Raw genomic sequence first — 14,105 nt, 5'->3', positions numbered from 1 at the left:
ATGCCTCTGGTAGCTGATAAGATCAGTCTGCCTATGTAAACTGGAAAAAACCCACAATAGAATTGTGTGAAACAGAACAAGTTGGGCTCCAGAAAAGCATTTTGCAGCTGGAAGTAGGAATAGCCATTTATTACTTCTTAAATTATGATTATTATCTTATTATTAGCCTTTCTATTCAGGCTTTGTTGGATCAAAACTTTTAGTTCTTTTTCAGTCCTTGATAGTAAAAAATTAAGGGAGCCAATCAAGTTTATAATTGATAATGCAGGAATATGTGTGGTTAGATCACTTATGTTCTGCTGAGAGCTAGAACTTGCTTTAGCTTCATTAGTTTTCATAAAGAACTGGCATATTAATGTCACGAACACAGTTTTAAATTAGAAGAGTTTCCAATGCCTCTGGTAGCTGATAAGATATAATCTGGCCAATCATAGATAAAAGATATATGCAGACAGACAGGTGACTAAACATAATAATAGCTAAAATGGATAGCCTTATTTCTAAAAATAACTGAGACTAACCCAGTTATTGAGTTACTGAGGCATTGTGGCAAATCATACACCATTTTGTATTATCAATTCACCAGGAATTCAATATATTAAGTATTATTATGTAACTTCTGTGAAACTCCTGAGCTCACGCACTCAGAAGGCAGAAGATCTTAGAGAAGTGGTGATAAAGATTTTTTCTGGTGAATGAATCTGTTACTAATAGCTTTGAGTGGTTAAACCTAGCTGGAAACAAAAGTTGATAAGCTGAAAAAAAAAATCATAACTGAAGTGATGGGAACTTTTCCTAAATAGATAATATTGTTTTAAGGAAGGAAAGGCAAAAAGTAGTAACTGAGCCATGTCAAAATATCTTCATTCAAAAATATCAGATGATTGCTGTTTTGAATTCACTTCTTGTTCTTTGTATTTATTTTTTTTTTAATTTTAGACACGATAATATCCAGTAATGATGACAACAGACATGCTAATGTGCAACTGAAATGTATGGAGTCAGTTAAAAAGGTACATTTTGACAATCTCAAACAAAATATTTTTCATAAAGAACTCTGAAACTTTCCTGTTTCACTGTAACTGTACCAAGGCCAGTTTTCTAAGACCTTCATGGAAAGGTCCCTCCCCTCTGGATAGATTCAGTGTTTGGGGAAACTAGGACTTTTGCCCTTTGGTCCTGAAATCAAAGACACCTTTTAAGGGGGAAGTCTCCTTTCCATGAATAGTATCAGGGCTGAAATAGCTTAGTACTAATCTTCTTCAGTGGATCCCTGCCAAGATGCTGCTGCTGCTGGTGTCATTTTGAGTGTGCTCTTCAAGTAACAGTTTCTTTAAAGAGCCTTGAAAAAGACTCAGAAAATATATGTAATGTTGATTTAAAAAAAAAACAAACAACCACCCGTCCCCTGCTGGAGGTAGGAGTTGAAACAACTTATCCAAAAAAGGTCTGGAGCTAGAAAGCACCACCATGTGTTCTGTGTTGAAGCATGGGTGTCCAATAATAAACTGGAACACAAGAAGAGGTGACATTTGGGTGTTCCATGTTACATGGACTTTGCCTGGGTTGTCCACTCATGGACTGTTCATGGGTGGAGCTCAGCACCTGCCTGCTGGGAGATAAGCACCTATAGCCTCAAAGTCTCTGTACAATTTCTAAGGGCGCCCGAGATTACCCATACACCTCCAGATGCTTTCTCTTTGCTTCAACAACAGTATGCAGCCTTCCAGCAAAATATATTCTGCAGTGTTTACTCAGGCTAATCTCGCAATGAGTGCAATAAAGGAGAAATGAGGCCGGTAGGATTTGATGAAGTGTAAAGGTGTGTGCTCAAGAGAAGCACGCTTAGGCTTCCACTGCTAGCAGAAAAGAACAGAACTATTGATTGCATTGATTTTTGAAATTAAAGTTCTCCCTATTTATTGGGAGATGCTAAGAGGTTTAGCTGGACTTGCTTGAGAATAAACTGATGGTCATGTTATTTTACCAAATCTTGATAACAAGCTAATTTATGACAATTTAACTTGTTATAGTATGAAGTGTCCTAAAACTGTTCAACATTTGTTTTTCTAATCCAGCAATAACATTTGATAGCAACATTTCCCCTAGAAATATAGGTTTGATCTTACTACATTGCTGTCAACTTGTGTAAGGAACTGGGATGTACACTGAGGTAGGATAGGCAGAGGAAAAACTACGGGTCTTTTTTCAAGCTTTGACTGTGCAGAATTTAAGAAAAGATTTTAAATCTAATGGTTGTATCTGAAACAGTTTTTCCCTTTCATTAAAAATATGGCATCTTGAGTTTTTATTTCATCCAGAGAGTGAGTACCTAAGTTTAAATTTTGCGTCATATGAGTCCAAATGGAAATATCATAGAATTATAGAATCAATAAGTTTGGAAAAGACCTCCAAGATCACCAAGTCCCACCATTGACCAAATATCACTATGCCCACTAAACCATATCTTAAAGTGTGACATCTACTAATTTTTTTAGCACTTCCAGGGCTGGTGATGACACCACTTCCTAGGCAGTCTTTTCCATATAAATGCTTACAGGCCATATCTGAGAGAATAACTCACTCCTTTTGGGTTTTTCCTGTCCTAGAGTCACTATTATTTGAAAATTCCAAAAAGAATTTGTCATTGAAACTGAGCTGTTTCTACCAAAGATTTTCTGTAAAAATTACATTTCCAAAAGTGAAATATTTCAGAAAAAAATGTATTTTCAGTACACTGTGATCAGCAAACTTGTTTGATTTGCAGTCAGCTCTATATTTATCTTAAGTATAACTGCAGTGAATGACAAATTTGCTTTTATTAATAAACCTTTCATCAACATAATTAAATCGTAATTAGTTATAGTCAAGTCCCTTTTGAGCATCAGCTGAAATGATCACATATGTCAGCTGTTGTACGTTGGCACGCTTTGTCTGAAAAGGAGTTGTCTTAAGACAACTTTTGGTCTCACTGAACAGTCAGCACACTTAGTAGAAAGACAATAGTCTAGTATGACTTGTGCTTAGAAAAAAAGTACTCATTTACATAAATAAATAAAGCCTCTACAAATTTACTCTTTTATGTTTTGTATGATTACAGGTACAAATATTCTTTTTTATACACATCAAACAAGCTGCCTTGAAATAGGTGCGAGCATCTAAAACATGATCGCAATGCAGAAAATTATAAAGAGGTGGAGGGAAAAATTACTCCCTCTAATGCTTTACCACTAAGCACTTATGCAGGTATAATTAAATATGTAGACATTTGCAAACCACGCTGTATAACTGGTTCATTATTGTAAGTAAACAGATGAACACATAATACTCCTAATATTTGTAATTTGCTTTCAAAATACTTGATGGCATAAGACAACACTGGATTAACTCAAAGTAAATATTTAATGTAAGGAGATACACATTTTCAAAATGATGTGTTTTCTGAAAAACCTTTCATTTCCTGAATATGGCAATCAAAATTATTTGCAAATATAGGGCATGATTTTTTTGTAAAATGTTGCAAGGTGGTTGAGACATTCTCTAGTGATTTTTTTTTTATTCTTTATATACTTGAAAATTCTTGAAAAATACAACAGTTGGAAAATTCCTCTACAGTTTCGCTTTCACTGAGTTGGCTGACAAAATGAAGATGTTGTATAGAAGCTTCTATTTTTCATTTTTTAAAAAAGTGATTCTACAATCTAGGGAGGGACTCAATAGACAGTTCCTCATCTCCTGACAGTTCATATATCTACCTCCTCAATTGACTCAACAGCTGTTGAGCTAAGGGTAGTCTTCCAGAAAAGCCTTTGAATAAGTGTCTCCAAGATATCCACAGTCTTCAGCACCACAGCAGACCACTGTTAGGACTAAGCAATAGCCACAGACCTTAAGATTTCTAGTGCTTCCGTGGTCTTTCACTCCAGATTACTCCATGGTTTAGACCCTCAGTTATATACCCTTTTCACCAAAGGTCTAACAAATTAATTTTTCATTTTCCTTTACAGATAAAACTAGATTTGAGATATAAAATTATCTAAAAAGCAGAAAAAAATTGTGTCTGCCTGGTCTACAACGTTCTACTTTAATTGTTCTCCACACTTAAACCAGGGAGAGGTATTTGATCAGATCCTACAATCTTGTGGAGCACATTGACTTGGATCATATAATCACAGAATGTAGCTGAATACATGAAGTGTAGGATTGGATTCTGCAGCAGATTACTGTTTAGATTATTTGCAGTACATAAATATAAGTGCATGAAATGAGTACCAAAATAAGCAAAAAAACCCCAGTAAAATAAATAAAGAAAAAGATAAAGAAACTAGAAACAATCATAAATATAACAAACATAAACCCCACTTACTTCTAAATTACATACTGAAAACACATCTTGAAAAAATATTTTGACTTCTAATATGAAGCATGAAAGAGAGCAAGCAAGTAAACATGGCAATATAATTAATATATTTTTTTAAAATACTGCTGTAACCTGTATTTCCACAGAAGTTTGAATCCCATCTATTACAAAAACTAGGTTTAATAAAGAAAAAGAAAAAGGAAAAAAAGCAAAAACAGAACACAAGATTTAAAAATAATGACTATTCAATAATGGACCCAAAACAACAAAATCAAAAAATGTACCTTTTCCATTGCTTTGCCTATGAGGTTATCTCCAACTGGTATTAGGACTCCCCCAAAGATAGCCAGCACAGCACCGACAATGGCCCCAAAGAGGAGCCCACAGTTTCTGTTACAGGCCATTCCTCTCCTTTGTCAGAGTGCAGGTAGACAATGTACAAGTATCCTTGCTGTAAGGCTTGATGCTTTTTCCTCACTTCTTGGTCCCAACAGACTCACTGATCTTCAGCGGAGAAGCTGCTAATGTAAGCAAAAAGTGAACCAAAATCAAATTCCAAAGCTCAAAGTACAAAGTACATGACATGAAGAAGATAGGAAGATAACAAGTCCACAACAGCCAGCCAGTGGCCAGCCACCGGTAAAAAGACAAACCAACAAGTTGCAGGTAGTTTTGGAAAGCTGATCGCTTATTATGTATGATTATCTTTCTTCATTCCAGTTCTCTAAACAGATTAATAAGTTCTTTCATTAGCCTTTTGTTTTTGTTTGGTTTGTTTTTTTTTTTGTCTCTGTTGCATTAGGGCAATCTGATATAGTTATTATTCAGCTGACACCCTTCCTGATGTAGACATCTCTGAAATCTCTCTCTGCCAAACAAGGAGGCCGTGGATAGTTCTCTGATCTCAGCCTGCCATGCCCATGGCTCCCACTTCAGGCAAAACCAGGAGTTACACCACTCACTGGTGTGAGCTACCAAGGCTGTTTCTGCGTTCTGCCAGTAAGATAGTCCCCAAGGTCCATCAGCACCTTGGTGGGAATGGCAGTCCCTAAAGGGAGACAACTGTGAGAAGCCTCTTTCCAGATCTCCATCAGTCCACAGTCCTCTACTGAAGGGATAAAACTTTGTTTCAGCAACTTCATGACAAAGGCACAACTGGATTTTTCCTTGAGCTGCATTCCTACCACCAAATTTCATCAATCCCAACTGCCTTACAGAGCAGCAGAGATGTTAAAGCGAGTTTAGAGCTTGATCTTTGAAAGATGTAATACCTTAAATTTCAAGATTATTCAGTCTCAAAAGAAAAACATCTGCAATTACTCGGAAAACAAGAGTTGTTGGTAATATGTGTTAACATACCTTAAGACCTAGCCCCTTGTGAAAGATGTTGTAAAGAAAATCAGAATGGCACCAGTGTTGAAAGATATGGTAAAATATAAGCTCCTAGTGATATTTTTTCTGACTTGTTATCATTTATGAATAATTTAGACAAAAAGGTGCCTGATTTAAAATTTATTCTTGGTCAGGAATTAATCACATTCAGAGAATTTGCAAGTTTGTTATTTGCTTTAGACCACCAGTTAACAGAAAATCTGCCCTTTTCTATTTTAGATGCTACTGTCAATGTCCTTTTTATTCTTATCAATTTCTGTTTGTTAATATGTTGTTATCATCTCTAAATAAATTTCAACAGAGGTATTAGTTGCAGATTTAATTATGCATTCAAGAGCAAACTCAGAGAGAAAAGGAAAACAGAAAGATGAAGTGGAAGAACAATGAAGGAACAGGTTTGCTCATGATACCTAAAGGACTAAAAGGATTTCATGAATTTCTAAATAGTAAAGCAGCTATAGGAATAGTGTGTGTTGTATTTTCATAATCAGTTATAAGGTCCTTTTATTAAAAAAAGGACATACAGCATGCCCTAACAGATAAGTTACCATGGTCATCAGGCCAGTGATGTGTCCTCCCTTGTCATCCCAAACTCACAATTATATCACATCTGTACCTGAGACCAGACAGCTCCTTTTAACTGTGTTGGAAACCCACCTTTTGTGGGCTCTTGCACCATCAGCAGTTTATGGCTCCCTTGCCTTTAACAATGTCTATTTCTGTACATTTGAGCTCATTTGGTATGTTAATAATTTCTCCTTGGATACTTGCAAGCAGAATGACCAAAAGACTGCTTGCAACCTCAGAAAAATGTCCTTACCATAAAAGTCATCCAGTCCGCCCACCTGCCACCAGGTCATTCCCTGGGGTTCCCACTTCAGAGCTTAAACCTTTGATTGTTTGGCCTGCACATACAGGGGAGCTAAAGAAGCCACATTTGTCTTAAGTTTTTGACACTCACTAGGGACTGAGAAGAGTCACTTTACATCTGTAAACCTGGCTTTTCTCCGGGAGGTGGTACACCTTATTTGAACTGCAGGTTTACTGAGTTGCTCTCCTCTCTACCAGCTCTGTTACTCTGTGCTTGTTTAGCAATAGAAACTCATCACAGGGGTAACATTAAAAAAAAAAATCAGTTTTCTCAAACTTTTTATGCATTTTGTTGCACTTTTCACAAAGATAACTGAAAGTTGACTTAACTGAATTATAAAACTGTCAAGTTATTAAAGACTCTTTAATATAAAGGATGGATGCATAATGTGTTTAATGGCAAATTTTGAAGCAAACTTCAGCTAGAAATTCATTAGACCTGAAGAACTTATGAGTGAAAGTCACTAGGACCAAATCTCATATCTTTGTAGCTAGGTTCAGGTGAGGATTTTTAGTTTGGCAAAGACATAACTGTGATACAGTTGTGCAACTCATTGGATAGTTGGTGTGGGGATTTGAAAACCTGACTGTGGTTACACATTGTAGCAAATCTAAGGAAAAGCAAAAAATTCCCAACTGAATCACGTTCTGAAAAGTACATATTTCCAGTTGATTTTTCCCCTAATACTATCTGTTCAGCAGATCTTTTTTAAAGTGTGGAAATACACGTTTTAAAATTTAAAATGGAAATGAGCTCTTTCATAAGTGTTTAAAGAGGTCTTTTAGATATCATCAGGCTTTTTTTCTTGACTTAACTTCCAGAAGCTTTTCAAATTCAACAGAAATACACTTTCCACCAAGAAACTTTTCCATCTAAGTTTCTGCAAGCTTTTCCAATGTTTTCATTTTGTTTTAGGCAGACTAGGCATCCCTCATGAGCACTAGCAATAAACAGCTAGCAAGCAACTGACTGCTAACAACTTATGTCTATTCCAAGTTCTGCAAATTGTAAAATATTCACCCTTCTCCCACCAAACACAATGTAATAGCAGTCTAGACATCCCAATTTATGCAATTCAAATTATCCATTACACAACTGCAGTGAAGAGCACTCACACCATAACACTCAATAGAAGTCAACAAACTATTCTCATCTATCAGAATTGAATGCAAAATATAAAGATTAAGGTAGAAATTTCCCATGAGAATGCACTTTCTGGGGATTCATATTCAAGTGACTATTATGTACCCTAAGCAGAATAGAAAATACCATAACAAAATTAGATATGGTCTAGGAGACTATAGTATCATTTAAACTTAGATTTGACTACAGGATTAATAAGAATATTTACCCCATTCTAGAGTGCTGGATATGTACTTTTCAGTATTGTTTCAAACATCCTTCACAAAATATTGACAATGAAAATGGTCCATTCAAATCTCTGAAAAGACAATTTACAAGCAACTGTATAGGAGGAAAGATGCAAAATGTTATTAAATTCTTTTTTCTCTACTTAGACTTCTGTACATTTTAGTTTAAAACAAGTCCTTATAAAACCCAAATAATTTCATCTATATTTTCTTAATTATTTCTCCAGCTCTAACAGTAATTTTTAAACATTGTTTGACATGACATTACTTCAATTCTGAAACAGAACCATCTTTATTGCTCCAAATGAGAGCAATTATGTGGTGAAAAAGCAGTGTGTATAGTGTAAATTAAAATGTGTTTTGAAAATTCCTATTAAGAGTTGCAACACAATATCATACTCTAATTCCATTTTCTTCAAGGTCAGATGGAGGACTTAAAAATCCTGAAATCATTAAAAGATGCATTTGCAGAAAAGATATTATTTCTGCTATTTTTTAATTTTTTATGTACTTTGAAATTATAGTTCCAAGCTTTTTAATTGCAATAGAAAATGCCAGAAATCTCAATTTAAAAATCTGCATTTCTTATAAATTCACATGACTTCAGAACAGTAGTTTGAAGAATATTAAATATCGAAAGATAGAATGCAATTGGGAAAGCCAGCAATACTGAACATAAAATACCATTGTTAGCATCTAACAAAGCATTTCACTAATACATGTACAATTTCACTCTTTCTTGCAAACAGTTTTGCAAAATCTTTTTTGGGTTTTTTTGCATTACAAATAAACATTTTCAAGAGCTTTCCGCCAACTGACCTTTGAAGAATTTCTGAGGAAAACCTTCTGATTTTAAATGTTGTATCATATGACTCACCTTGAATAAGGGCAACTGATTTTTCAGCTGAACATACAAGTACTTAACACATGACTTGCATCAAGTTACCAGCAGACAAGCAGCTAAATCTCCCCACCAAGCACATAGGCTCTGAACTCTGAGGGAGTGTTTATATATTCCAAGAGACGTCAGTTCCCTCTTTATCTTTTTGCCAGAAGAAAAAGTTAAGTTGTACTGGTGCTGGGGGAGGGGGTTATTTTTACAGTCTGACTAAAAGCCACTACCTACATCGCGTGGTAATATACTTAGCAACTGCAATCTTTATCAAATTTTGATCCAAGTGAGTCAAAGGTCAAGGAGACAAAAGGGTAACTTACTTATTTGGTTCCTAGTCACTTCTGTAATATATATTTGCTTTAAAACTGCTCACATTAGCATGTTATGAGCAACCAGTTCCTGATAGCTTCTTTAAGATACAGAATATTTTCAAATATTCTTTTCTATCTAGCATGGTCTGCTATATATGCATAAATAAAGCCTTACTACTGCAGTCATTCTCTGTTAAAATACAGACTAAATATCTTTTAATTTAATCATCATGATAGTATATTTGAAAGTAATAAGAATCAAGAAATGTTAGAATATTTTTAAGATGATTTTTTTCAGACACTGGATTACAACATTTCCTCACAAAGTGCTAAGGCCCTTCCTCTTTTACTGCAAGTTCCAACTCATCATATTGTGTGATATTCTGTAATATTCTGTGATAACATCATGCCAGAAACTTCTTTTTCTGAACAATCTAAAAATTATTTATTTTTACACTGCTATCTCTGTCAACCAACGTCGCTCCATCATAGTGTCTGCTAATAATGATGTTTGCCAAGCTTTTGCACAAATATTTTCTAAATATGTCCTCATCTCAGGTGAATTAAATGAATGCATTGTTTTAAAAGATTCTTCTGGCAGCAGCAAGAGGAAGTGATCTTTACTTGGCTTAATTATAAGAGAGAAAATATTCCTAAAAATAGATTATTAGGTTCAGACTTTCAGGGTACAGCAATGAATAGTTTGTGATTCCTATGTTTAGTATTTGCTGTTTTGACTGACTGTTTGCTGTTTTGTTTTTTCACATTACCCTATTAGGAAGTTAAGCTTTTGTGAAAGAATCTGCCGTTTTCTAATCTACTTCTGCTAAGTAAATCTAAAGTGGATGAAGATTAATGAATTTGAGGTTTTATCTCCTAGTAGTGAAGGCAAGACTGAAAGTGAGCCTGGCCTTTTGAAGAAAACCTATTATAGGGGAGTCTGTGTACAAGGCTGGCTGCCAGGGAACTTAAGTGACCCTGGCTAACTCCAGTTTCACATCCTTGAAAAGTGCATTACATTTGTTTTCCTCTATTTTGTAATTAAAGAGTGGAATATAAGCACTGCAAGAAGCAGCTCTCCACACTATGCGTCCCATGCACTACTTTTATCAATATTGTCATTAATTGTTTCTATTGAACATCTCCTCATGTGATGCTCCCTTGAGGATACTCTTGTTTGGGATCCCCCAGCTTTCCTCCCAGGCTGAACTGCCTCTTTCACTGCTGCCCATGAAGGTGGTCCCCACCATGCTCATTTTCTGCAGTGTATTGGAGTCACTGTGCACCATTCATGATGAAAATATCTATTGCTGTTTTTTGCTGGAATCCTAAAGGCACTAATGCTGATGTAATTAAGTTCAGTTTTCAGCATACACATGCTGAGTTGTATCACCTAATTTTGTGACTTACAATATCCTATTATCATCCTATATAAGCCAAATCTCTCCTAGCAGCAGTGCTTAGCCAGGAAATGAGGACTACCTGGTTCAACTGCAGAAACCAGCTCTAAGGACTGGAACCTCAGAGAGAAGCTGTGAACTTTTGGATGTCAGTCATTTCTGTTTCTTAAAAACAAACCAAAACAAACCATAAGTGCTTAATGGTCCTGTGTTCTTTGGCTTCACATCAGAGTTCAGAGGTTACAGAGGATAAAGTAGAGACACACAACAACAGAGCAAAGACACAGAAAACAAACAATTATGTACTTCATTGGAGTCCCCAGTGGTGCAACAACAAAGAAGCTGCCCCACTAGGAAAAACTGTCAAGAAGGAGCAATAGGGTAAATGACACTCACATACTTAATAAAGACACAGAAAACTGCAAGAAGCATAAAAAGAGAAATGCAGTTGTTAACTCCAAATGAAGTCCCCCTACATTTCCTGGAGTAAACATGCTGCTGACAAGAAAATGCTGAAGAGGTGTTATTTATGGCTTTTATAGGTATTTCATAGCTGGGTCTTTTGGAAAGCACTTTATTTAGGATTCTTTCCTATATGCCCTGAGGTTCTTAAACAGCCTATGCCTCCCTTTTCCTTTTTTTTTTTTTTTTACATTAAGATCCATTCCATCAGGGTATGACATACCTTTACGGTGCATATAATTTGAATTTTTAGGAAGTTTACATAAACATTCCCACATCCCTGTGGGAATTCTTTGATATACAGTACAGCACAGAATTTTATATTCCTGTGGTTCCACTGTCATGACACTCACAGAGTTTTTCTTCAGCTGCCTATCATGAAACTTATCAAAGCCAATCTTAACATTAATTCCTTTTCAGATGTGGAAATATTACCACATGTTAGATGAGGTTAGGAAGCAAACTAGAAGGCTCCAGGAAACTCCTGTCTGTGCTTTTGCACCCTCTTAACTTTTTAAGGACATTAACTTTTAAAAAAACCCAACAAAATCCACTTTCTAGTTGTTAGGTAAAGTGCCAAGCCCTGGGGCAGAAGATGAGGTTAATATTCTCAGCATTCAAAACATGATTTTCTAGGAACTCTCCCTATTGGGTACTCTCCCTATTTTGAAATAAAGGTGTGAGGAATTATGTTTACACCCTTTCTATGGTAAGTAAAAGCACCAATTTATTGTTTATCCAGGTTATTCTATTAGCATCATCTTATGTCCCTTCTACATTCTCTACTGAAAATCCTGTTGCTACCACTTAGTGGCCCTCTGGCTTCTTCACGGGAAGTGGAGAAGTCCCACAGGAAGTGTTGTACCTTGCTCAGTAGTGAAAGACTTAAATCATTCAAAAAACCCACAAAACCCAAACCAAACCAAAAACCAAAAACAAAAAAACCCAAAAACAATCAAGAAAAAAAAAAAAACCCTGTTGCTCCTGTCCCCAGATAAGCTCTCATGTTCACCCATGTGCACTTAGTCCTACTGAGGAGGAGAATAATCAAGATGAACAGTCTAGGGAAGAAAATGTGCAATATGCCACCAGCTGCATAAGACTTGACCCTTTGTGTGTATTGGAGATACTAGGATGTGTTGTTTTATAGGGAGTGAATTTTGTATCCATGAAAGTTAATTTGATTTCCTAAGGAAATTAAAACCTTCATCTCATAATACATGAGAAGCAGCACCTGAACTATCCATCCAAACCACATGTGAATTTACTTCACTTCTTTTGAACAAGAACCTCCCCTAGAGTGAACATGGGCTGTCTTCAGGTATTACCCATAAGGAACATGAACATATAACACACAAATTATAAAATAATGATACAGAACTAATATTTTTTTCCTGAATTTTGCATTTACTCTTTTTGTCTCATAGTGACTGCTACTTTGTACCACCTCATTTTCCAAAAGGCACAGGATAGAACAGAGTTCTATAGGTCAGGAATAGTCACCTCACATAAAAAGGAAAGAAGTAAAAAGATATTTCAGTTGTTTCAGTTTTGCTTTTAATATTTTATCTCTTTATGACCTAAAATAAAAGAAAGGCATAGTTTTATATTAATAATTCTTTTTTTGTGTAAAGTTAATTGCAAATATTTGTTGCAAATAAACTTATCCAGCTAAAAGCAGACAGCTGGCCTAAGGAAGAGGAATTAGTTCCTCTTAGGAATTAGGAATTCCTCTCAATGGAGAGGAATGAACACAACTCATCCCATGTAATTTAAATGCTTATCTTAGGCAAAAATATATGGAATCGTAGAATCACTAAGGTTGTGAAAGACCTTTGACTAAGTACCATTATGCCCACTAAACCATATCACAAAGTGCCATATCTACTCAGTTTTTGAAAACTTCCAGGGCGTGCTGTCTCCTGTAACTGCAGAGAATCTAAACAACTGACTTATATTAGACCTCTAATGATTAGAAAGTCAGCATTAAAACAATTCCACTCAAACTCTCCAAACAAGTCTTTCAGTTCCACTCAACATCAGTGCATCATGCTGACAGTAGTACCAGGGCAGCCATACAAGGTTCTGTTAAATGCATACATCTTGTGAAGCAAGAAGAAAATGCAAGAAGAAAACTTCAAAATATTAACCACCTGACATTAATGGAAAGTTTGGCCAAAGACTGCAGACATGGTGTAGCATTTCTTTTCCAAGCTCACATCACAGACTTTTACTGCAGGTGTGTTGGCCTTCAAGGCTTGCCAGTGCATGCCCTGAAGCATATTCAAATCACTCATATCAAACAGTTGTCAATCCCCTGAAAAAGATGCTCCCAAACATGCATTAATACCTGATTTCTCCTCACAAGAGCTTGGAAGACTCATTCCAAACTGGTGTGTAGCTCCTTCATTACCCACTAAAGACTCCCAGCTGTAGCTTTCCCAGCTCCGTGAAGAGTTAGGACCTAAGGTGCTGTCCCTTGTGATTCTCAGCGTGTCCTGACGATATGGAAAACATCCTAAAATACCAACAGCTCAAGCCAACTTGGCAGCAGTACAGTGGAAACAGTGTGATATATTTGGCTCCTGTCACTGATGAGTTCCTCTGTCAAACTGTAACTAGGTTCTTTAAGGGGAAAATGGGTGATGGAAGACCCAGCAGCTGCTTCACTTTTTCTTCCCTCGAAATATTAATTCTCAGCTCTTCTTCACTGATCGTGGATTCATGTGAGAGTCACTCAGGGCGTAGATAGGGAGGAACTTAGTACAAAAGACCTGAATACAGAAACTGTGATATAATAATATAGGCTTCTTGTGAGTCTGAAACAGCAAGGAGATATAAAAATCTGTTATTTAAATGGCTGGGTCAGTCTATTAATGCTAGAGACCTTTCTCACTGCAACCTAAGTGTTGTCCAAAGTGTAATCTAAAAATCAGGATTCATCACCCAATGTCCAGTAAGCCAATCACACACAGAGCCAAGGTATTTGTTTATTCAATATTTTTATAAATTTGGGTGCTAGGTGGTAAGTACACAAAGCTAGC

At 36.0% G+C, this 14,105-nt stretch overlaps 1 protein-coding gene across 5 annotated transcripts in view; it reads right to left on the bottom strand.

The window, feature by feature from the left end:
- CD36 (CD36 molecule) overlaps positions 1-13,433 on the bottom strand; it is a 32,391-nt gene extending 18,958 nt beyond the window's left edge. Inside the window, exons 1-3 of one of the 5 annotated variants that reach the window (XM_027679456.1) lie at positions 8,871-9,007; positions 7,975-8,087; positions 4,645-4,881 (exon numbers count right to left, since the gene is read on the bottom strand). In XM_027679456.1, coding sequence (XP_027535257.1) covers positions 4,645-4,764 — 120 coding nt within the window. In that variant the 5' untranslated portion in view covers positions 4,765-4,881; positions 7,975-8,087; positions 8,871-9,007. Of the gene's footprint in view, positions 1-4,644; positions 4,882-7,974; positions 8,088-8,870; positions 9,008-13,411 lie in introns of those variants that run through there. The other 4 variants (XM_027679457.1, XM_027679459.1, XM_027679455.1 and 1 more) reach the window with 4 other exon arrangements.
- Positions 13,434-14,105: the final 672 nt, after the last annotated feature.

The sequence above is a fragment of the Neopelma chrysocephalum genome, unplaced genomic scaffold (assembly GCF_003984885.1).
Source record: "Neopelma chrysocephalum unplaced genomic scaffold, ASM398488v2 Primary Assembly neopelma1_45, whole genome shotgun sequence".
Lineage (NCBI taxonomy): Eukaryota > Metazoa > Chordata > Aves > Passeriformes > Pipridae > Neopelma > Neopelma chrysocephalum.
Note: the sequence above shows the minus strand (reverse complement) of the source record. Positions and strands in the feature narration are given on the sequence as shown.